The 23,311-nt window shown below is 40.2% G+C and overlaps 1 protein-coding gene across 2 annotated transcripts; it reads left to right on the top strand.

The window, feature by feature from the left end:
* Window positions 1-202: 202 nt before the first annotated feature.
* psma5.L (proteasome subunit alpha 5 L homeolog) lies at window positions 203-17,592 on the top strand. Of its 2 annotated transcripts, none has more exons than XM_018241128.2 (9): window positions 203-312; window positions 4,583-4,649; window positions 6,770-6,896; window positions 10,903-10,970; window positions 11,091-11,198; window positions 11,772-11,830; window positions 11,942-12,044; window positions 15,142-15,228; window positions 17,362-17,592. In XM_018241128.2, exons 1-9 carry the CDS (start codon window positions 284-286, stop codon window positions 17,437-17,439), a joined length of 726 nt encoding a protein of 241 aa, XP_018096617.1. In that variant the 5' UTR covers window positions 203-283; the 3' UTR covers window positions 17,440-17,592. The 2 variants fall into 2 exon arrangements, with proteins under 2 accessions (XP_018096617.1, XP_018096616.1); XM_018241127.2 differs by lacking the exon at window positions 203-312 and adding an exon at window positions 3,643-4,019.
* Window positions 17,593-23,311: the final 5,719 nt, after the last annotated feature.

Raw genomic sequence — 23,311 nt, 5'->3', positions numbered from 1 at the left:
TTCCCAAAGTCTCTCAGCTGCACAAAAAGGAATCCAAAAAATGAAAATATAGATCAGCGCCTACGGCAACAGAAATAAGAATCAAAAAATAGTGTAGTATGTCTTAGCATCATACCGACACCTAGTGTCAAAGTTTCCTACCACGGCGTCATTGAGGGGCGGAACCTACAGTGCTTCAGTGTAGACTCGAGGAAGCTTGTCCTAAACTCCGCCCTCCCCTCCCCGTGACTGGAGTTTAGTGTAGTGCGGGGAGGGAAGCGGGTGCCGGTAAACAACTGAAAGCATGGCTGGATTTCGTGCATCTGATGAACTGTGAGTAACTGCTAGGTGCTTGGCTTGGGGGAGGGGTGGATTTAGTGAGGCTGCAGCCGGGCAAGGGAGTCAGTTACAGATCGAGTGTGTGAGTTACTGTGTGTGTGTGTCTGTCTGTATGTGTGCCACTGTGTGTGTGTCATTGTATGTGTATGTGTGTATCTGTCTGTATGTGTTTCACTGTGTGTGTGTGTGTGTGTCACTGTATGTATGTGTTTCACTGTGTGTGTGTCTCACTGTATGTATGTGTGTCACTGTGTGTGTGTGTGTGTCACTGTGTGTGTGCGTGTATCTGTCTATGTGTGTCACTGTGTGTGTGCGTGTCATTGTGTGTGTGTCACTGTATGTGTGTGTGTGTGTATCTGTCTGTTTGTGTGTGTGTGTATCTGTCTGTATGTGTGTGTGTGTCACTATATGTATGTGTTTCACTGTGTGTGTGTGTGTGTATCTGTCTGTATGTGTGTCACTGTGTGTGTATGTGTGCCACTGTATGTATGTGTGTCACAGGCTGCGGGCCCCTTGACAGAGATTACAGCCTGTGCAAAAATATATCCCTATGTGTGATTGTTCCTTCATACTAAATGTGGAGGAAACTGGAGGAATTTTTGCATGTTACCAATAAGATTGGAAGTTTAAAGGGCAATACACCGCAGAAAAGAACTAAGACATACTACACTATTTTTTGTTTCTGTTTCTTTTTCTGTTGCCGTAGGCGCTGATCTATATTTTCATTTTTTGGATTCTCACTGCTACACACCTAAACCCCTGTAGGTAGCCTAGCGAGGTGGGGGGGGGGGATTACTGGGCTTGTCAGTGTAAATACAGTACTGTCTAAATCTGCATGTATATGAATGTGTGATTAAATGATGTATAACATATACATTTTCGGAAGGGTTTTTTACAGTGAGAGCTGTGAAGATGTGGATTTCTCTACCTGATAGGCTGATACATTAGATACCTTTAATATATATAATTGATAGAATATCACAAGCTAAGCTCTTGCTTAACTCATAAAATTCAATTGTATGTAGAGATGCATTGAAGTCTAGGGGCATCATTTTTGTGGCGAAACTTGTCGATAAATTTAGATCATCACTAATTGTAAGCTCAATCCTACAGGACCTCCTGTATCAGTTTGAATAGGCATGTTTGACACATACACTCTTCTATTGAACAGCAGTATAATTTGGCGCTTATAATAAATGGAGTATACAGTTCACTGCGGTCCCTACAGCATTCCCAGCTGTCCCCTCAATGGCATACTGACCACATAATAAAAAGTCACAAAAATATTTTGTCATTTACAGCATAATTCTGAACATAAGATGTAGGTGCTCAGAGGAATAACAATACCAGTTGAGAGGATGTGTCTAAGCATGGGTGTCCACATAACATTTGCCAGGGGAACCAAAATTAACCTGTTTTTCTACACTACACCTGAATACAGTAACTAGATGTATATATTAAGGTAATATCAGGTCAGAAAGATGATTTGTAGGAAATTAATTTTTTTGCAAAGCCGAGCAAGAAGCCTATAGTTTCCATAACTTTGTTACAAGGTGTTGTTTTAAAGAAACAGGCTACAAATAGGGTTGCCACCTTTTCCGGGAAAAAATAACGGTCTTACTATACATTTATCTTTTTCCCTATTAATAACATTGGGATCAACTATAATTTTTACCGGCCAGGCAGGTAACATACCGGCCAGGTGGCAACCCTAGCTACAAACACTGGATATTATTTTACATATTGAATTTACAGTTCCATCCCAGAGGTTCATCAGCCCTAAAACAGTAATCCATGCCTTCAAAGTTGTCCCCAGCAGTTTCCCATCTTCTGCTCTTGTTAAGGAGTGTCAGTGGCACTGCAACATGCTCTGGCATAATCTAAATTCATAAATGTAGCTGTGTGGATAGATCTGTAATAGAAGCAAAGGGCAGGCTGCAGTGCTGATCATTAATGAATTGTGATATTAAAAGTACAGTTTCCACACTGTGATTTAGTGTGAACCTGAATGAGCAGCCAGTATTGTATTGCAAATTATATTCTACTAGACATTAAGACCGTTAAATTAACGGGGCGCTAGAACATATGTCGTCACATACCTCCCAACATTTCAGAGTGGGTAACATTAGTAGGCAGGGCTCCCTTTGTAGCACTGGTGGCCAGGGGGTTAATGCTGGTGGCCAGGGGGGTGTTAACATTGGTGGCCAGGGGGGGTTAACATTGGTGGCCAGGGGGGGTTAACATTGGTGGGCAGAGGGGGTTAACATTGGTGGCCAGGGGGGTTAACATTGGTGGCCAGAGGGGGTTAACATTGGTGGCCAGGTGGGGTTAACATTGGTGGCCAGATGGGGTTAACATTGGTGGCCAAGGGGGGTTAACATTGGTGGCCAGGGGGTGTTAACATTGGTGGCCAGGGGGGTTAACATTGGTGGCCAGTGGGACTTACCTGTCAAGTTCGCCGGGGCCCTTTCACGCAGTTTCTCCATAGTGACGTCTTCTTCCTCGGCGGTGGCTTCTTCTTCTCCTTTGGCGGCTGTGGATCCTCTCTTCAGACGGCGGTGGATCTTCTCTTCAGACGGCGGTGGATCCTCTCTTCAGACGCCGGCGGTGGATCCTCTCTTCAGACGCCGGCGGTGGATCCTCTCTTCAGGCGGCGGCGGTGGATCCTCTCTTCAGACGCCGGCGGTGGATCCTCTCTTCAGGCGGCGGTGGATCCTCTCTTCAGGCGGCGGTGGATCCTCTTCAGGCGGCGGTGGATCCTCTTCAGACGGCGGATCCTCTTCAGGTGGCAGGCGGCAGATCCTCTCTTCGGACAGGTAATTCCAGCAGCTAACGGTCCGTGGGGCACATGCGCAGTTCCAGCAGCTACTCCTGTCACATGGTGCCGAAAGATCGCTAGCGCAGGCTTCGCGAGCGTTCGCCGCACTTCGCCAGGCGAATTTACGCTCTGGTCAGCGTCTATCTACTCCGCTAGCGTAAATTCGCCAGAGACGCTAGCGTAAATTCACCAGAGACGGTCTGTGGGGCACATGCGCAGTAGCGCAATTCCACCGACACAGGGACTAGACGCAGAGACACTTCAACTTTATTATATAGGATGTATACTGTATATTGTGTCCCTTAGATCAGATAAACTGACACGTGTATATTAAATTGCCTGCAGTTCAACTGAACACAACAGTCAACAAAACACGCAGCATACACATTAGTCACAAATGAATGAATCAACTAAAATATGGATACGTAACCGTACGTAACGCAGGCGCGTGTGAGGGTAACAAGAATGGGGTCCAAGTTCCAAATTTTATCGAAGCCTCCCACTTTAACCACAGCTGAAAAAAATAAACAAAAGTCTTGTCAGAGCCTTTGAAAACCTTTATTTGCTACTCTAGAGATTGCAATAGAAATACGTTTCCGACGAAACTAGAACAACGCATCCTAACCCGGAAAGCACCTTCCTCACCGGTACGAACTACATTTCCAAGTATGCTCCGCATTGTCTTCATTTCTCTGACTCCACCCACTGCGTTTAGCCAATGGGCGACCAGATGTGGCGCATGCGCGGTGTGAGCCGGTAATTGTTATCCCGGTAGATTTGCCAATTTGCTGTGGTTTGCCAGTTCTAGCTGTCTTTAATTGAAGAGCTTGATATCGTTGATTGTGTCTGGAACCATGTTCTTAACCCGCTCCGAATATGACAGGTGAGAGTTTGCAGAATGGAAAAGAAAAAAAAAACGATTGCTGTGCTGAGTCATGTGGAAACACTGGGCCTTGTTTAGGATTTTTTCAATAATATTGTGTTCTGCCATGTTATGACCTGGAGACCTCACATGTAAAGTCTAATCGCTTTTACAGCGTTAACTGCTTAAATGAGGTAAAATAGGTCGTCCAGAATGTTTTCATGTCATGCTGTTTTCTTGTTTCTTTCTTTGCTATATACACAGTAAATTCACCATGTCATGACAAAAGGCTGCAGAAAAAATGATCAGCACATAGGTTGTTTTGTAAAATACTTTAAAGTTGTGACAAGCTTACCTCAATATGTATTACTACTGTAAAATGTATAAAGCAATGTAAAATTGTATTATGCATGTGAATGTGCAGCATCACTCATGGGTACAAATCATGGGATGGGAGCAACCTGGTGGGCCCTCTGAACTCTGTATTTTGTTTTAATTCAGATTAAATTTATATATGAGAGTATTAAATGGTAAAAGTATCAATGACAGGTGTCATTTATTTGCAACAAATGATCTTTTTTCAGAGGGGTCAACACATTCTCTCCTGAGGGCCGACTTTTTCAAGTTGAGTACGCAATCGAAGCCATAAAGGTAATTCTGGTACATACAACAGAAAGTGAAAGTATGTACGTGGCCTACACAAGTAAAAGCTGCATTAAAGATTTTCCTGTGTAGAATAAAGCTTTCGAATGTAGGCCGTTCACTGCTCCTGCATGTTAAATGAATTACTTACATTTTTGCATATAATTATTTTTTTATATTACTTTTTTTTTTATTTTCCTGAAATGTGAATATGAAAACTAGGGGTTAGATTCATTTAGGCATTCTGCCAAATCTTTTATGAAGGATACAGTATTTAACCATATCCAAAAATCATACATTATGCAAAACCATATACAGATTCTAATCAGAATAAAATACATATTTTTTTTTGTTGTTGTTGTTGTTATAACTTTTGTTAGCACTACAAAGAGCAATCACAACTGCAACCTTATGCAATAAAAAAAATAAAGTAGAACCCTGCTTTTAAAATACACCCTGCAACAAAATACACCACTCATTACCAGATATCCTTGTAAAAAAAATGGCATATTTATGTATCTGTGGAATCTTAGCAATTGCAAATCTCTGTGTAATCCAGTGTAAATGGTGCAAAATAATGGCATCATATCCATGCAGTTGATATATTGGCCATTTATTTTACAAAGCTTTTACCAAATTTTTCTTGTGTTAATTGTTATACACATGATAAATAGGACGCATGTATTCTTAAAGGGATACTGTCATGGGAAAAAACATTTTTTTTCAAAATGAATCAGTTAATAGTGCTGCTCCAGCAGAATTCTGCTCTGAAATCCATTTCTCAAAAGAGCAAACAGATTTTTTTATATACAATTTTGAAATCTGACATGGGGGCTAGACATATTGTAAATTTCCCAGCTGCCCCAAGTCATGTGACTTGTGCTCTGATAAACTTCAATCACTCTTTACTGCTGTACTGCAAGTTGAAGTGATATCACCCCCCTCCCCCCCCCCCAGCAGCAAACAAAAGAACAATGGGAAGGTAACCAGATAACAGCTCCCTAACACAAGATTACAGCTTCCTAGTAGATGTAAGAACAACACTCAATAGTAAAAACCCATGTCCCACTGAGACACATTCAGTTACATTGAGAAGGAAAAACAGCAGCCTGCCAGAAAGCATTTCTCTCCTAAAGTGCAGGCACAAGTCACATGACATGGGGCAGCTGGGAAATTGACAAAATGTCTAGCCCCATGTCAGATTTCAAAATTGAATATAAAAAAAATCTGTTTGCTCTTTTGAGAATTGGATTTCAGTCCAGAAGTCTGCTGGAGCAGCACTATTAACTGATGCGTTTTGAAAAAAACATGTTTTCCCATGACAGTATCCCTTTAAGTGATGTCCTGAATGAATGTTTGGTTCTAAGGTGGTTGAATGCCTTCTCTGTTTGTAAGATTCAAATTAAGCCAGACCTTTAGTATCTAGCCAAGGCAAACATTTCTGAACATAGACAAATGGTGGTTTTCACTATGTTTTAATAATCCCCTTAGCATTGTAATTAAGTTAATGCATAAACACAAGCAGGTTCAAGCTAATTTCAGCCAGGTGTTTTGTTTTAACTTCCTATACTCCATTGTGATTATGTTCTCATTTCCTTAATGATTTTTACATCATTACATTGGCATAATTACATAATGTAATTATGTCAGGCACCACTAATGATGAGGTGCTGTGATCCACGTAATGACGCAGTGACACATTTTCGTGAGAAATGCTGGTCTCATCTTGAAAACACAGCATATTTCAGCCATGTGTAATAGTTAACATAGTATTGCAGTCAAAACACATGGAAAGTTAATGGTGTTTTTTGGTCAATGCCAAAAAAAGTAACGTCTTGAGTTGTTTGACATTTTTACACCCATCATGGTTCTCACTGGCATAACCCCAGGCCAGTGCAGTTTTCTCCTGATAGGTGCACCCGCCCAGGGTGTCAGGTAAGTAAATGCGATCACTTGGAGGTGCCTAACTTTGGCAACCCCAAGTAAAAATTACTTTCCTTCTCCTTTAAAAAAAAGTTTTGTGTTCCTGTATGCTTCTCATGTTCACATGTTTTATTTCTCAAAACATCACCTATTCTGTAGGAACAATTTTTGCAGTACATTTTGCTATTATCATTTGTTTTCTTCAGCTTGGTTCAACAGCAATTGGGATCCAGACTTCAGAGGGGGTATGTCTAGCAGTTGAGAAGAGGATTACTTCCCCCCTGATGGAGCCTAGTAGCATTGAAAAAATTGTAGAAATTGATGCACACATAGGTAACATTGCAAGTCTCCTTATAAATGTAATCCACCTATTCTTTTAAATAAAAAAAGGAAATCATGGAAACTCAACATACCCATCCCTTGCTTAGGCTTATTTCACACACTGCATTTCCTCCCAAACTGATTTGACCCCCTACCACAGAATCTGTTCATTCACTGATGGGTGTAGAATTCTCCTGTCACTGTGCACATGGGACATATTTCAGGCAGAAAATGGTTATATGGGATAAATTACTGTTTCTTCTTCCAACTAAGAAAATGTCATGTGCCATTATATAATGCCAGACCAGCAGAGTGGACACATGAGTTTTGGGATAAAATCAACCTGTGTGTAAAGTGACAGGTGTATGCCATAGCTGTCACTGCTAAGAGACATGGGTGGCATTGAGAAGTTTCCTTTTCTTCACCAGTAGTCTGATGTTAGCCTTGAGGTGCAGCCTTTGCTTTCCCCTCATTATACAAAGGATTTATCTGTGATTTATTTTGTTTTACCAAATATTACTATTACTTACTATTCCTTAAACAGTGTTTCAGCAGAACCGGTAAGGGATATTGATTTCATTTTCAGTCTTTGCTCTAAATGGTGTAAAAAAATAACAAAAACTATAGATATTTCTTGTTTTAAAAAAATAAACAAAAAAATTCCTCAAAAACAAAATTCATCAAACTCACATTAATAAAGGTACTATACTGCCCCTTTAAAACTATACGTTATATGTAAAATGGTGATATTTTATCTGAATATTTATTATTTAGTATGGTTTATAATTTCTTAAGTAGTGAAAAAAGTTGTTTCTTTTTAAAAAGTTAGGTTTCACCTAAATTTCTGCAAAAATTGGTGGGCATTACCTTTGTCATGTAACTTTATATTTTGGCATTCACAATTACTGCTTGTTCACACCATAACCTATCAATTGATAAGTTGCTTAGATCTTGGTCTATCTATGAGTTACCGGAACAGTAACATGAAAATGTTTACTATTAAAAATCCTTTATAGCCCCCTCCAATAATATGTCTATCATGCACAAAGCTAACTATTTCTTATGGTTTATTCACAAATACCATAATAAAAGTATACTTCCAGTTGTGCAGTGTCTTCTGGAGTAAGGCAATATGACGACATGCCCTAAGCTGCAGACACATGCGAGTCCACATCTCCCGATATCTTATAAAACCGGAAGCCAGTTGCAGCAGCCGTAAGAGCAATCTTTAGCCTGCTTTGTTTATTGTTCTGCCCCTTGTTTTAAATTACTTTCATTTAGGTTTTGGGGAGAGGAGATGTGTGTGCAGTCATATCTCTTTGCCGTCCTGACTTATTTCAGTTATGGCCCCCATACACAGGCCGATAAAAGCTGCAGACAGACCAAGTCGGTGTGGGGCCATACGACCGTGTCCCTGATCAATATCTGGCCGAAAGTCGGGCAGATGCTGATCGTGCAGGTTTAAAAATCCCATCGGATTGCGGCCGCATCTTTTCGTTGATGTGGTCCCACAATCGGACCATGACATGGCGGATCTCCCTGTGTATGGCCACCTTTAGAGCTGCGTGAAGGCATGAGAGGGAGATGATGAGGGTCTTTTGTGACTTTAAGATTTATAGCTGACCTGGTGCTGCCTTCACTGCTCACAGCACAAATCAGACTAAATGATAATGCAGGCAGGCTGAAAAAATCTCTAGCACTGCTTCAACTTACTTCCAGTCGAGCTAGGAAACGTGGAGCGTGCACTTTGCCGTGGTAGAAGGCATGTCGGCATATCGCTGTATCCCTACAATGGGAACCAGATATTTATTATGGTATTTTTAAATAAAGCATTAAAATAGTTCTTTATGGAGGTGTTACTAAATAATTAGTATATATAGGTAGGCTGTGCAAAATAAAAAATGTTTTCAATATAATTAGTAAAAAAAAAAGTTTGGCAAAAAAAGTAATGTATAAAGGCTGGAGTGACTGGATGTCTAACATAATAGCCAAAACACTACTTCCTGCTTTGCAGCTCTCTTGGTTTCCACTGATTACCAGGCAGTAACCAATCAGTGACTTGAGGGGGGCACATAGGTTATAACTGTTTGCTTTTGAATCTGCCCTGCACGCTAAGAATAAATGGCAAACTCTATGAACAGTTATGTCTCATTAAAGTCGCTGACTAACTCAGGATGCTGAAAAGCAGGAAGTTGGGTTCTGTTCTGTTATGTTAGACAGCTACTCGCTACTCGCTTTTAGATTCCATTTTTGGCTAACTGTATTAGAAACATTTTCTATTTTTCACAACCTCTAAAATCTATTTAGCCAGTTTATATTTTTACACTGAACTATTCCTTTAAATGAAAACTTCACCTTAGGAGCCTTCTAAGCAGATAGTGCCTGTGGCTACCCCAGGACGATTGTGCTTTTTCTCAATAAAATAATCTACAGTATATTTGTTATAGTAAAGCTGTTTCAACAACTGCCCCCCTTAGAAACAAGTGGAAATTTCACTGCTTTCCCCAGCAGCCCAACTTGCACTACTGAAAGAAAGTATGGTGTCAGAACTGCTTTACTGCAGTAAATTTAATGTTTATAAAGAAAAAGTATTTTCTTACAGGGGACACAATCTGCTAATTTATTTTTTGTAAGTCTTTATTTTACTTTTTCACATAAACTTGGGGTACAGAAAAAGAAAAAGAAGGGGGGGATCAGATCTGTACAGAAGTCATCACAATTCCAACAATAATCTTCAACTGATTACAATACATCACTGCTACTTTGCTAACTGGCATTGTTTAACCATTGAGTCTTAAACACCTGACTTCTGGTTTTGCATATTACCATCCTTCTATCGTGTACTGGGTAGGGTAGTAAATGGGGAAGAAAAGAAAAGAGTGAGCAGGTCAGAGAGATAAAAGCGTGGTTGGGAAAGGGGAATATAGGAAGAAAGGGTTGTGGAAGCAGGTCTAGAGTTAGTTTTAATTGACTAGTTTTAGTTGACTATCTCTCCCTCTGTAGTCTTGTATTTGTATCCACATTCGTCATATCCGATCTACATTATAGGTCCTGATTAGAATCTATATAATGAATCCACTCTGCCCAAGTATGTCTAAACGCTTGAGACGTTCCATGCTTGATTGCCAGTAGTTCCTCCATCAGCCTAGTATTTTCCATTTCTTTTATCCATTCAGTTTTATTTGGCACCTGCTGACTCTTCCAATATTTTGGAATCAACATTCTTGCTGCCTGGAACATATGTATAGTAATGGGAATGCGGCAATGGGAACAAGAACTCAGCATAGACTTACATTACGCCACCTAGAATAAGATAATGGAGAGAGCGCACAAAGGTGCTAAATCGACGAGAGCGCAGGAGGCAAATTACAAATTAATCAGCCGATGGTATAGAACGCCCCAGAGTCTACATAAAATGTATCAGAATGTGTCAGCTAATTGCTGGAGATGTGATAGGTCGGAAGGCTCATTCAGCCATATCTGGTTCTCTTGTGACTTCATAAAAGAGTATTGGAAAGTAATATTTGACACGGTGGCAGATGTAAGACACCGACGATATGCGGACTGCATAGAGATGGCATTGTTTAGCTTTGACAACACAGAACAAAAGGTGATAAAGGATAGATTTACTACACAATCTGCTAATTTAAACATTTAGTGTGCATTATAAGATACAAGGGTGTGTTCACTTTACAATGAGAAAACAAAGCTAACACATATTCTTGATCTCCAGTTTAAAATAAAATCTGATTTTGGAAACCCATTTTCTAGCAACCTAGGAGGCTTGACTTGATTGGCATAGTGAAAGAGGAAGAGGGTACAAGCAGAAATGCATCTGATAAAAAATGAACAAAAATCTATCTTTGGGATTAATCTAGTTGGTGGTGCCCAACATCCATATGTCATTTTAAACGTCTCCTAATATAATTTCCTACACCATGCTGATAGTTAATTTTAATCGGGCCGTTCAGAAAATAAATGGGAAATATATTCTATTAATCTCCATTCCAATTCATAGGTTGCGCCATGAGTGGATTAATAGCAGATGCAAAGACTTTGATTGATAAAGCCCGGGTGGAGACACAGGTACTCAAAAAAAAAGAACTTAATTTTGGTTAATCATCAATATATTATGTGATATTTTTATGATTTCTTTGGGGGTGTGGGTTGAAAAGCAATGAAAATCTTTCATGTTGCTTCATGCAGAATCATTGGTTTACATACAATGAGACCATGACGGTTAAAAGTGTTACACAAGCTGTTTCCAACCTAGCTCTGCAGTTTGGAGAGGAGGATGCTGACCCTGGGGCAATGGTAAGCTTTGCAAGTGACATATATGAATTCAAATCCTTCCCAAATCAATTTATATGCTGCTGTCTTGTGATAATTTACTTTAATGTTACTATTGTTTTCTCTTTGCATTTACTAAATACACTATCCCATAGTCTGTGTATATGCACTTCTTCACTGTAGAATTTCCTATTTCCCTTGACACTACTTTTTCTTCTTTTATTTTTTTTCTTTGAATATCTTCTTGTTTTGTGCACAATTATTTCCCCTCTGTAGTAGTGTATTTGCACGATAATGTTTAATAATAGGGATGCACCAAATCCAGGATTCAGGCAGGATTCTGCCTTTTTCAGCAGGATTCGGATTCAGCCAAATAATTCTGCCCGATTCGAATCCTAATTTGCATATTTTTGTCACAAAACAAGGAAGTAAAAAATATTTTCCCCTTCCACTAATTAGGTTTGGATTCAGTTTAGTATTCGGCCAAATCTTTCACGAAGGATTCGGGGTTCGGCCGAATCCAAAATACTGGATTCGGTGCATCCTATTTAATAATGTTTCCTTATACTGTTCTCTCTCTCATGTACTGAATTTTAGAGCCGTCCGTTTGGTGTGGCATTGCTTTTTGGAGGAGCAGATGAGAAAGGACCTCAACTGTGAGTGTTCTGTTTAGAAAATGGCTTTTAATGGCTTTTAATATATGTATATTTACCCTTTCACTTTGGTACCATGGTGAACTGTCATTGCATTATGCATTTGTGTTGTAGATTCCACATGGACCCGTCAGGGACTTTTGTTCAGTGTGATGCCCGTGCCATTGGCTCTGCATCAGAGGGTGCTCAGAGTTCTTTGCAGGAGGTATATCACAAGGTAAGAGTACTGGTATCTAAAGAATAAGGTATGGGATACATTATCTAGAAATACATTATTCAGAAAGCATAGAAATTTGGTATTGTCATTTACTTTAGTGTCCTGTTTGAACATTCATTTTTATAAAAAGAAATCAGCATTTACTTAATCCTCAATAAAAAACACTGGCAGAGTAGGGCGCGTGCACACACTGGCAGAGTAGGGCGCGCGCACACTGGCAGAGGAGGGCGCGCGCGCACACTGGCAGAGTAGGGCGCGCGCGCACACTGGCAGAGTAGGGCGCGCGCGCACACTGGCAGAGTAGGGCGCGCGCGCACACTGGCAGAGTAGGGCGCGCGCGCACACGGGCAGAGTAGGGCGCGCGCGCACACGGGCAGAGTAGGGCGCGCGCGCACACTGGCAGAGTAGGGCGCGCGCGCACACTGGCAGAGGAGGGCGCGCGCGCACACTGGCAGAGGAGGGCGCGCGCCCACACTGGCAGAGTAGGGCGCGCGCCCACACTGGCAGAGTAGGGCGCGCGCCCACACTGGCAGAGTAGGGCGCGCGCCCACACTGGCAGAGTAGGGCGCGCGCGCACACTGGCAGAGTAGGGCGCGCGCACACTGGCAGAGTAGGGCGCGCGCACACACTGGCAGAGTAGGGCGCGCGCACACACTGGCAGAGTAGGACAGGCAGAGCGGGGCGCGCGCACACTCTGGCAGAGTTGGACAGGCAGAGCGGGGCGCGCGCACACTCTGGCAGAGTTGGACAGGCAGAGCGGGGGGCGCGCACACTCTGGCAAAGTTGGACAGGCAGAGCGGGGGGCGCGCACACTCTGGCAAAGTTGGACAGGCAGAGCAGTACACACACAGACACACACTCTGGCAAAGTTGGACAGGCAGAGCAGGGCGCACCCACACACTCTGGCAAAGTTGGACAGGCAGAGCAGGGCGCACCCACACACTCTGGCAAAGTTGGACAGGCAGAGCAGGGCGCACCCACACACTCTGGCAAAGTTGGACAGGCAGAGCAGGGCGCACCCACACACTCTGGCAAAGTTGGACAGGCAGAGCAGGGCGCACCCACACACTCTGGCAAAGTTGGACAGGCAGAGCAGGGCGCACCCACACACTCTGGCAAAGTTGGACAGGCAGAGCAGGGCGCACCCACACACTCTGGCAAAGTTGGACAGGCAGAGCAGGGCGCACCCACACACTCTGGCAAAGTTGGACAGGCAGAGCAGGGCGCACCCACACACACTCTGGCAAAGTTGGACAGGCAGAGCAGGGCGCACCCACACACACTCTGGCAAAGTTGGACAGGCAGAGCAGGGCGCACCCACACACACTCTGGCAAAGTTATACATGCAGAGTAGGGCACTCACACACACGGTCAGAGCAGGGCACGTGCATAGGCAGAGCAGGGCGCACACACACTCTGGCAAAGTTGGACAGGCAGAGCAGGGCACACACACTGGCAAAGTTGGACAGGCAGGGCACACACAGGCATAGCAGGGCGCAAACACACAGGCAGAGCAGGGCGCACAAATGGGCAGAGTTGGACTGGCAGAGTAGGGCGTGTGCACACACGGGCAGAGCAGGGTGCGCACACACAAGCAGGTTGCACGCACAGGGGCAGACACATGGGCAGGGCACACAGACAGAGCAGGGCACGCACACACGGGCAAAGTTGGACAGGCAAAGCGGGGCGCACACACATGGGCAAAGTTGGACAGACAGAGTGGGGCGCACACATACGGGCAAAGTTGGACAGGCAGAGCGGGGTGCACACAAATGGGCAAAGTTGGACAGGCAGAGCAGGGCACACACCCACGGGCAAAGTTGGACAGGCATATTAGGGCGCACACCCACACAGGCAGAGTAGGGCGTGCACATACACACAAGCAGAGTAGGGCGCGCACACAGGCAGAGCTGGACAGGCAGAGCTGGGCACACAGTTAGGGTAGAGCAGGCATAGGAAGAGCAGGGTAGGAGACAATAATTCTTATCAGAACCATGCAAGTAAGGACCATGTACTTTACTGAACTGTTTACAGTGACAGTGCTGCTTCTACAGTCTGCAGGAGGTGTGAACAATGTGGGCTCTGACAGTCTGAGTGAGCAGTACAGGGTTTTACAGGTATGAACAGTGCAGGCCCTTACAAGGCTTAACAATACAGGATTTTACAGGCATGAACAGTACATGGGATTACAATTGTAAAGAACACAAGCCTGATCTTTGGTGTGAACAATGCAGGGGCCAGTTGATCTGAGTTCTGATACCTTTTAAAACTTGGACAAGGGTAAACAGTCACAGTTGCCATATTTCAAAGGAGAGCCATAGAAGGGGGGCCGTGGGCTGCCAGTTGGACAAAACTGGTGTACAGTGTGTAAGAGCTAACATTTAAAATAACCATCACTGACACAAAGAATAGAATGGGTAATGAAGACTATCTTGCCCGTCCCAAGTGATTTTTGGTAGTATTTAGTCTGTAGTAGATCAGTGGAAAAAATACAAGTATGAGATATATGGATATTATTTGAAATACTTGGGACCACTATTGCCATTAAGGGGCAGATTTACTAAGGGTCGAAGTGAATTTTCGAAGTTAAAAACTTCGAATTTCGAACTATTTTTTTGGTACTTCGACCATCGAATAGGCCTAAATTCGACTTCGACTTCAGTTCGAAGTAAAAAAGTTCGACTTCGAAAATCGAAGTACTGTTTCTTTAAAAAGTTCGACTTCGACACTTCGCCATCTTAAACCTGCCGAATTGCTATGTTAGCCTATGGGGACCTCTTCTAACACATAGTCAAATTCAAGTCTTTAGAAGTCAAGAAGCAAATTCAAGTCTTTAGAAGGAAAATCGATCGATCAATGAAATCGTTCGATTCGAAGGATTTCATTGTACGATCGAACGATCTTCTTGTGACTGAAAACGGGCAAATTCGATACAAAAAAACTTCGACTTTAACACTCGAAGTCGAAGTAATCCAATTCGATGGTCAAATTTAGAAGTTTTTTCCACTTCGAAATGCGACCCTTGATAAATCTGCCCCTAGGTGTATAGTAAAGAATTTAACTGCTTAACTGTACATTTTTCTATTCTTCTTCACAGTCCATGACACTGAAGGAGGCCATTAAATCTTCCCTCACCATTCTGAAGCAAGTGATGGAGGAGAAGCTGAATGCAACAAACATTGAGGTACTTATTAATTTGTTTTCTGTATATTATGCATTAAATAGGCTTAATACAACACGGGCTTGACTCACTACTGCTCATTTTAACTGTTTTTTGTTTTTAATAATTCATTTCTATTTATTTAATGGTTTTTCTTATTAAACTGTAGAAGAAAAAAAATTAACAGTCACTGTAGGATGTACAAGTGTCTTGTGTAACTTTTTAATATGTAGAAACTAATTAATTTTTAAGATTTTTAAGATTGCTTTTGCTACCAATTGCATAAAGTAGAACTAAACCCTTAAAATTAATATGGCTAGAAATGCCATGTTTTATATACAGAACAGTAATTTTATAAATGTGTATGTATAGATTCTTAGTACTAAATAAAACAACTTCGTAATACATGTCTGTTAAAACTTTGTACCTGCTATGAAATACAGGCGATTGTTTCTGCAGCTTTCCCTTCTCTACTTTGATCAAGAGCCCCCTTAAAATTCAGATGCGAGAGTGATTTATGGGCTGATAACTACTGAAAGGGGTCATGGGTGGCTTAACCTTCACATATATACATACTTGAGGAACTGCTGCCCATTAGAGCACCAGGGAGTAGGACAGCTGCTGAGCCAGACCTTCAAAGAAGTGTTGAGAAGCTTAGTTTGAGAAGCTTAGTTTAGCGTTTGTTGTAAATTATTATTCTGATGCTAGGGAGCTGCCAAGTAATGAGAGTGGCCTTGGGCTGGTATGGAACCCTAAAACATAAGGGCAGTATTTCTAGCCTAGTTTTTGTTGAGCTTTAGTTCTCCTTTTCTTCTTCTCTCTTTTTTTTTTAAACAATTTCTAAAACTTGTATCTTAGCACTTGTACTTGAACAAAAGCTTACCTGAAAATTAAAGTTACAAAAAAACACTTAAGGTGGCCATAGATGTTACAATTATGATCTTTCCTGAAAATGATCTATCCAAAAAAGATTGTTTGTTTCAATACACACGTGTAGAGCTGAATCATCAGATATACAGGTAGAAAAAATAGAATTCTACCTGTATCTGATGATTCAGGACTAACAATGGCCAATGTTCAGGTGCCTTCAAAAGCGGCAAATCAAGCTGACCGATTTTAAAGTCTTCTTCCGATATCGGTCAGCTTGTCTCCCACCATACACACATCGAATGTCATATGAAAATTTGTTTCATACAATATATGTGCGTCTATGGCCATCTTTAATCTCAAAGTTAATAATTCATTATGTAGTGTAAAATCTCTCTGTTACAAAGTATTTTTTTTAATGCTCTTCGTTATAATTGCTTAAGTTATTGGCTGCTGTGTTGGACTTAAAGGTACTTTGTAATTGCATTTGATGCCAGTTTCAAAAACCTTGGAAAATTAACTGGTGAAGTAAATGTTCCATTACCTAATGTAATTTGTAATGTTTTTTTATCCCCTGTGAATGGTTTAATATGATATTTCTTAATGAAGCCTTATATCAGTGCAGTGCCTATTATGCCGATTGCCCAAAAGCACACTGGACTTCCAAGTTTCCAAGTTACAAGTCTTTGCACATGCTTACTGGAACATACAAGCGTAGACAATGAGGGCCAATCATTGGTTCTAAAGCCCCAAAAACTGCCATTGCCTTATATGGTCCCTTGAACAATATAAGGGCCCTACATTTTTTTGCATCATAAATGCATAACCATGCATCTACGCCAACACACATTGCATGTTTCTGGTGGTGTAGAAGCCCCAAACAAACATGGGCTTTGGTGTATTAAGCTTTAAGATAAATGCACTTTAAGATTAATATGATAATGTTCATTTAATATATGTGTGCTTTCTAGTTTTTAACTTATATATAGATTTGTGTGTGTTTCTCCTTCCTCCTGGATTCTTGAGGAAATGGATGCATATTCCTGCTCTGGGAATCTTAGCACTGTTCCCCAGCATGGTGCTTAAGGTTCAGATCCTCTCTCTGAACAGGAGGTTTGGGGGACCTGTCCAAAATGCTATTCTGGGGTCATGTAGCTATATTTGGGCTATTGCAGGGGCAGAGATTCCTTGCTGACATATATCAAACTCACAGCAGCAGCCCCCCCCCCTTACAGACTCGCCCTCCTTCATGTTCTCCTCAACTGACACTCCCCTTTTATCTTTCCACAGCTTGCCACAATAGAACCTGGGAAGAAATTTCATATGTATTGTAAAGAGGAGCTAGAGGAAGTTATTAAAGACATCTAAGACTAACTAGAATCTCCTCAACGGTTTTGACCACAACTCCCAGTCTTTAGCTTTCTCCAGTTGTCTTTTTTTTGTTTTTTTTAATCTAAACATGTCTGTATATAGATGCAACCTTGAGAAAGTTACTGAAAATAAACAGTTTTCCTATTGTAATGATTTCAGATTTGTTGCACAAGGGTGGTAGAGGGAATTTTGTTATAACAACAAGAAATGTTAACATTTTCTCTTTGGGACATGTAGTACTCGAGAAGCTTTGCAATTTGCCATATGTATCTCACCAAATGTCTTGCATACAAGGATAAACCATCCTAAATATGAACGCCAAGAGTCTACTGAATGCATAGATTTTACAGAATGCATGGATTCTCAAAAGTATGTGGCAAGTATTATTAAAGTATTATTAATTAATAACCAATTCAGTTGCTATGAAGAAAACACCCTGTCTGCATATTATTTGTTGTAAAAGCCTTTTAAAAGTACAAAGACCCTTAAAAACTATATCTTTTTTGGAAAGTACACATTTTAATGAATTCAAAATTATTAAAAACCTCTATCTACTCCAAATTATCAAACTGCAAAGCTACACTAAATACATTTAATACACAACAATGCAAAGATAGAACTAAAATAAATCAAATAAAAATTAGGCAAAACAATGAAATCATAAAATAACTGAACTGACAGATTGTTAGTGGTCATAATACCTGATCCTATAGTCATTCTGTGAAATAAATAAACAAAGAATTAGTATACTAATTTTAAAATGCTTAAAAGTGCTGTAAGGATGTGGATATATATTAAAAAAAAAAAGACCTGGAGCCAGAAACCATGTTTTCCCAAGTGATTGGTTAAAATGTATACCCACCCTTTGAGTGAAAAGGCACCGAAATGTATCGGGCTTATTGGCGTTGAGAATTCACGTGTTCAACATTCCACAGTGTGAAGGTTTTCCAGTTGAATTTCTTGGAATGTATATTTCGAGAAGCAATTTTTCATTTCACAGCATACAGGGACAGAAATGGGCTAACAGGTGGTGCCTGCGTTATGCTAATGCTTTCATGAATGGCTATGGAACGAAACATGTAAATGATCCCCATTTGTTCAGGACATATGGTGCTTTTTATAGAAGCTATATAGATGATGGTTTGTGTGGACAGGCATGGAACAGCAGATGTTAGAATTTGAGGATGAACTGAACACCTAACACCTAGTTTTGAATTTTGAAACGTAATATTATCTTTTTGGATGTCACAGTGTACAGGTGATAATCACTACCTTTCACATATGCACAGCCTATTGAGAACATCACATCGTTGCATTGTAATAACCATCATGCAAAACATTTGCTAATTTCTCTACCAAATACTAGGGGACCAATTTACTAACAACTGAATCGTGTTTTTTTTTCTCACGTTTCTCTAAAACTTTGTGGTTTTCCTGTTTTTTTTTTTTTTTTTTTTTTTAAAAGCTCTAAAAATTCAAGATTTATTAAGTGTAAGTCTGAGAAAACCAGTAGTTCAAAACTTGCACCAGGTAGAAGCTGTTGAGGTCCTATTGAAGTCAATGGGATTTATGCTGATCCTATTGGACCATTTTGAATCAATTCGGACTTTAGAGGTTTTTGGATTTTTTTTGGCGAGGAATTGTATTTTGGATTTTTAGTGCATCATTCAGCATAACTTTCCGTTCATACTTCTACTCTACACTAATGCAAAACTTCACCAGGTAAAAGTTGTCGAGGTCTTATAGAAAGTAGTGGGAGCTGTGCTGATCCGTTTTCAATCAATTCAGACTTTAGAGGTTTTTGGATTTTTTTTCTGCTAGGAATTGTCAGAAAAACATATTTTCGATGTATTTGTATTTTTTAGCGCATCATTCTGCATAATTTTCAGTTTTTACTTTTTTATTCTGATATTTAAATCTTATGACATTCATATTTTTAGAGTTTGTGATTTTAGTTGTGTTTTCAAAAACTTCTTGGCCCAGGGGAGCCACGTGGCATACCGCGACGTTCTGTCGCCAATGCGTCAGAATGCACGCGGCGTCACAACATGTAGCGTCAACGTGCAATGTCAGTTTGTGACGCCATAGGTTCTGATTTGTGTGTTTATATTACTATTTCTAATGATTCTGATCTTGATCTAGGTTTCATCGTTTATTGAACCCTTGCTGCCTGAGCTAACTCTTTGCCTGGACATGACTACATTGAACTTCTTAACCCCTTGGATACCTCAAACTGTGTAATTCTTAACCGGAGCCCTTGGGCCTTGACCATTGATAAATAGGCCTTTAAGGGGCTCATTTACTAACGATCAAATCTTGATTTTTTTCCACAAATCTCTAAAAATTCCTGGTTTTTCCTATTTTTTTTTTTTGTTTTAAGTACCACCAGGTAAAAGTTGTCTAGGTTCTATAGCACTGATCCTATTGTAAAATTTTAAACCAATTCAGACTTTTTTTTGTGATTTTTTTTTTTTCTTTTTTTGCTAGGAATTTTTAGAGGTTTTCATATTTTTTTAGTGCATCTTTCAGATACAGCCAGTGAGCCACTAGACTAAGGACATAAGATACATCTTTAGGATGATATAAACAAATACACTTTTGCACTTTTGAGACTTGAGCTAAAAAAAAAAGTCTTACCCTTTAAAGTTGGATTGTTTGTCCATATATTGCAATATATTTAAGCTGGCCAACTACGTCAAAGTCATCCCTGGTATGGCCAGTCCTCAACTTGCATCTGTTTCATTATTGCTTCAGTATACGTTTTACACAGTTTTACCTGCAGGTTGAGTTTAGGACTGGCCATGCCAGGGATGACGTTGACGTAGTTGGCCAGCTTAAATATATTGCACTACTTTCCCTTGTTTGTTACATCTTTAGGGTGATGACACACAAGGAGATTTGTTGTCTGGGGTTAAATCTTCACTACTGCGGGCAACATATATTTAGAAAAAGATTTTCCATAGGATAATATTGAGATTCCCACAAGTAAAACCTATTACTTGCAGCAATCTGGCTTCACATTTTTCCACAGTTAATCGGGTTGCTCTCCTTTAAAGAGCAAGTTAACCCCAAAATAAAAAAAATAAAAAACCACGATGCTAAGCAACTTTTCAATATACATTTATTAAAAATTTCCAGAGCTTTTGAAGTTATTTGTAAAAACTATTGCTACTGAAATCTTTCAGTAGGTTGGAGTCAGCGCTAAAAAGCTCAGGGAAACAAGTAATAACAAAAAGAATAATATAGTGTATTGTACTAATATGGACTAACAGACCCACTCTCTATAAATCCACCATGTGTATTTTTTTGGTATGTCAGGCTGTCAATGTATTGTCACACCAACTTAAACCGCCATGTGTAATAGTACTCACAGACGTTAAGCATTAATCAGCGCACATCAATTAATCATAGTAGCTTTAACGGGTATCCATTTCTGCTGTGAAAGCTGTGGAGCACTTAATAGTGTAAAACCTTTTTATTATATTAAAAACTTAACAAAAAATTCACTCACAATTGTGATATTTGTATAGGCATGTAAAGTCTTCCTTTTGGTAATCTGCCCAATTTCTCAGTAAACTCTGGGGTTGGGGGTCCGACCACTGCCAGAGTTGTCCTCCTCCACCGAGTTACCTTTCTGGGTGTCCAGGGTTGATGTCACAATGCTTTACCTGACGCATTTCGTCTAAGCTCCGACTTCCTCAGAGGCTTCAGCGATGTAGTGCACATGCCTCGATTACGCAGTCCGGTTGCCATGGTGACGCGTCCTCCGTTCTTCCTTTTCTCAATAAGTGAGCGTGTCACCAAGACAACGACCAGTTTTCCTATTCCGAACTTTTTACTATTCGCTCCAGAATTACAGGATGCGCAGCTATATTCACATTTATTTTACATTTCAAATGACAAAAAATTTCTTATCTTACACTTGATCAAGATTCAATAAATACTTAAAACAGGAATCTGCAATATCTTATTTGAATTAATAATTCTTTGATTAAAGAGGAAGTATATATTTATATGAATAAATTAATAATTATATGAATTAATATGATCACTATATGTAAAATCCATATAAAATAGATAAATAGATTTTTCTTTTTCATAAATTTTTCATTAATTGGTTCTAGTAATTCATTTTGCCTTTCCTACAATCACCATTATCAATTCATTTGACCCTGTCCTTGCATACATTACAGTAGATTACAATATTTTGCAATATACCACAAATATTTAGTTTCTAGTTTTGCAGTATCGCTTTTCCCTGGGGTTTTTCTTAGACTGATATCTTAATTATATTTTTTCAGAATACTCTCATAAAAAAAGCTCTAAGGCTGAAATCAATATTCAAACCCTTTGGGTTCTAACGTATCCAAAGTGTGAATTAATTTACTTTTGTGACGTATTGTTCACCACATCTCCTCCTCTCCATTTTTCATCTATCTTTTGTATACCCCAATAGATCATACCTTTAGGGTTTTTCTTATTAACTAGTTTAAAATGGTTAGAGACACTATGGGGCAAATTCAGTAAGCAGCGAAAATGCGCTAGCGACGCCTTCGCCGCACTTCGCCAGGCGAATTTTCCCAGGGCGCCGCTAATTCACTTAAATCCGAAGTTGCGCACAGGGAGGCGAATGGTAGCGAATTTGCGCAATCGTTAATTCGTCAAGCAAAGCGAAGTTACACTAGCGATGCCTAATTTGCATACGGCGCCAAGTTAAAGTTGAATGGACGTATATGTAGCAGCAAATACATTACACTACTCAAGCCTCGGAAAACTTCATGAAATAAAATAGAGTTGCTATTTTGCCCTACACATGTGCCCACTGTATAGTTTAGGTGCCATATGTTAGGAAATGTAGGGGGGAAAGAGGGTACCCCAAAAAAAATGTACGATCTTTTTCAGTCTATCACCCTTAAAAAAGGAAAAAACGCCAGCGTTTTTTGGGACTTAGAAAAAATTTCAACTATTTTTGAATCAATCCCTATCTACTTTATTGCACTTCGCCTGGTGTAAGGTGGCGAAGGCAAGTCTGGCTCAAGAGGTAACGTTCAGTAAAATGCGCAAGTTTGTGAATTAGCGTAGTTGCGTCCCATTCGCCATAGCGCAACTTCGTCTGGCATAAGGGTGCGAAGTAGCGCTAGAGTAGGTCTACTTTGCTAGCGAATTTACGTCAGCGCCCGTTAGTGAATTGGCGAAGTTATGAAATGACGTCACGCTGGCGAATTTGCGCCAGCGTTAGTCACTTCGCCCTTTAGTGAATCTGCCTCTATGTGATTCCTTTCCCTTTTCTATATTGTTTATATGTTCTATAAAACTGTCCCGTAGTTTCCTATTCATTTTGCCAATATATTGAAGACCACATGGACATTGTAAACAATATATTACTTTATTAAACAATATATTAATTTTTTTGTAGTGCATTTAATACACTGATGTATTTTGGATTTTTTTGTCCATACCTACATTCTTTACATAGAGCACAAGGATAGAAAGCTGCCTATTCATCTCTTTTACGTTTCTTTTTTTATATAACTTGTTTCTACAAAGTTTTTGTAAGCATTTGTTCCAGATAATTTGCCCTTTTGAAAACTACTGTGGGTTGTTCTGGAATGGCTTGTTTTTAAGGTCCTCGTCCGTACATTCCAAAGTCTTTTGAATGTTTTTGCAATTTTCTTCTTGTCTTTTTCTTAATTATCCTTTTTTTCTGTTTTAAAAGGTCTTGCCTATTAATATTCTGTAGCTTTGACCAATCTATTTAACACACTTTCTTTATATCCCGATATATTTAACACACTTTCTTTATATCCCCTTTCTTTAAAACGCTGGTTCATAAATTGCATTTGTTTTACCAATTCATTTTCTTCAGTAC

Source organism: Xenopus laevis, chromosome 2L (assembly GCF_017654675.1).
Source record: "Xenopus laevis strain J_2021 chromosome 2L, Xenopus_laevis_v10.1, whole genome shotgun sequence".
Taxonomy (NCBI): Eukaryota; Metazoa; Chordata; class Amphibia; order Anura; family Pipidae; genus Xenopus; species Xenopus laevis.
This window is presented reverse-complemented; position numbering and strand designations above follow the sequence as displayed.

Excerpts from the sequence above, each read along its gene's own strand:
- psma5.L (XM_018241128.2), top strand. The coding sequence starts at position 284 with ATGGCTGGATTTCGTGCATCTGATGAACT. Across the intron at positions 313-4,582 it reads TTTCGTGCATCTGATGAACT|AGGGGTCAACACATTCTCTC; the intron begins GTGAGTAACTGC and ends ATCTTTTTTCAG. Across the intron at positions 6,897-10,902 it reads AGAAATTGATGCACACATAG|GTTGCGCCATGAGTGGATTA; the intron begins GTAACATTGCAA and ends TCCAATTCATAG.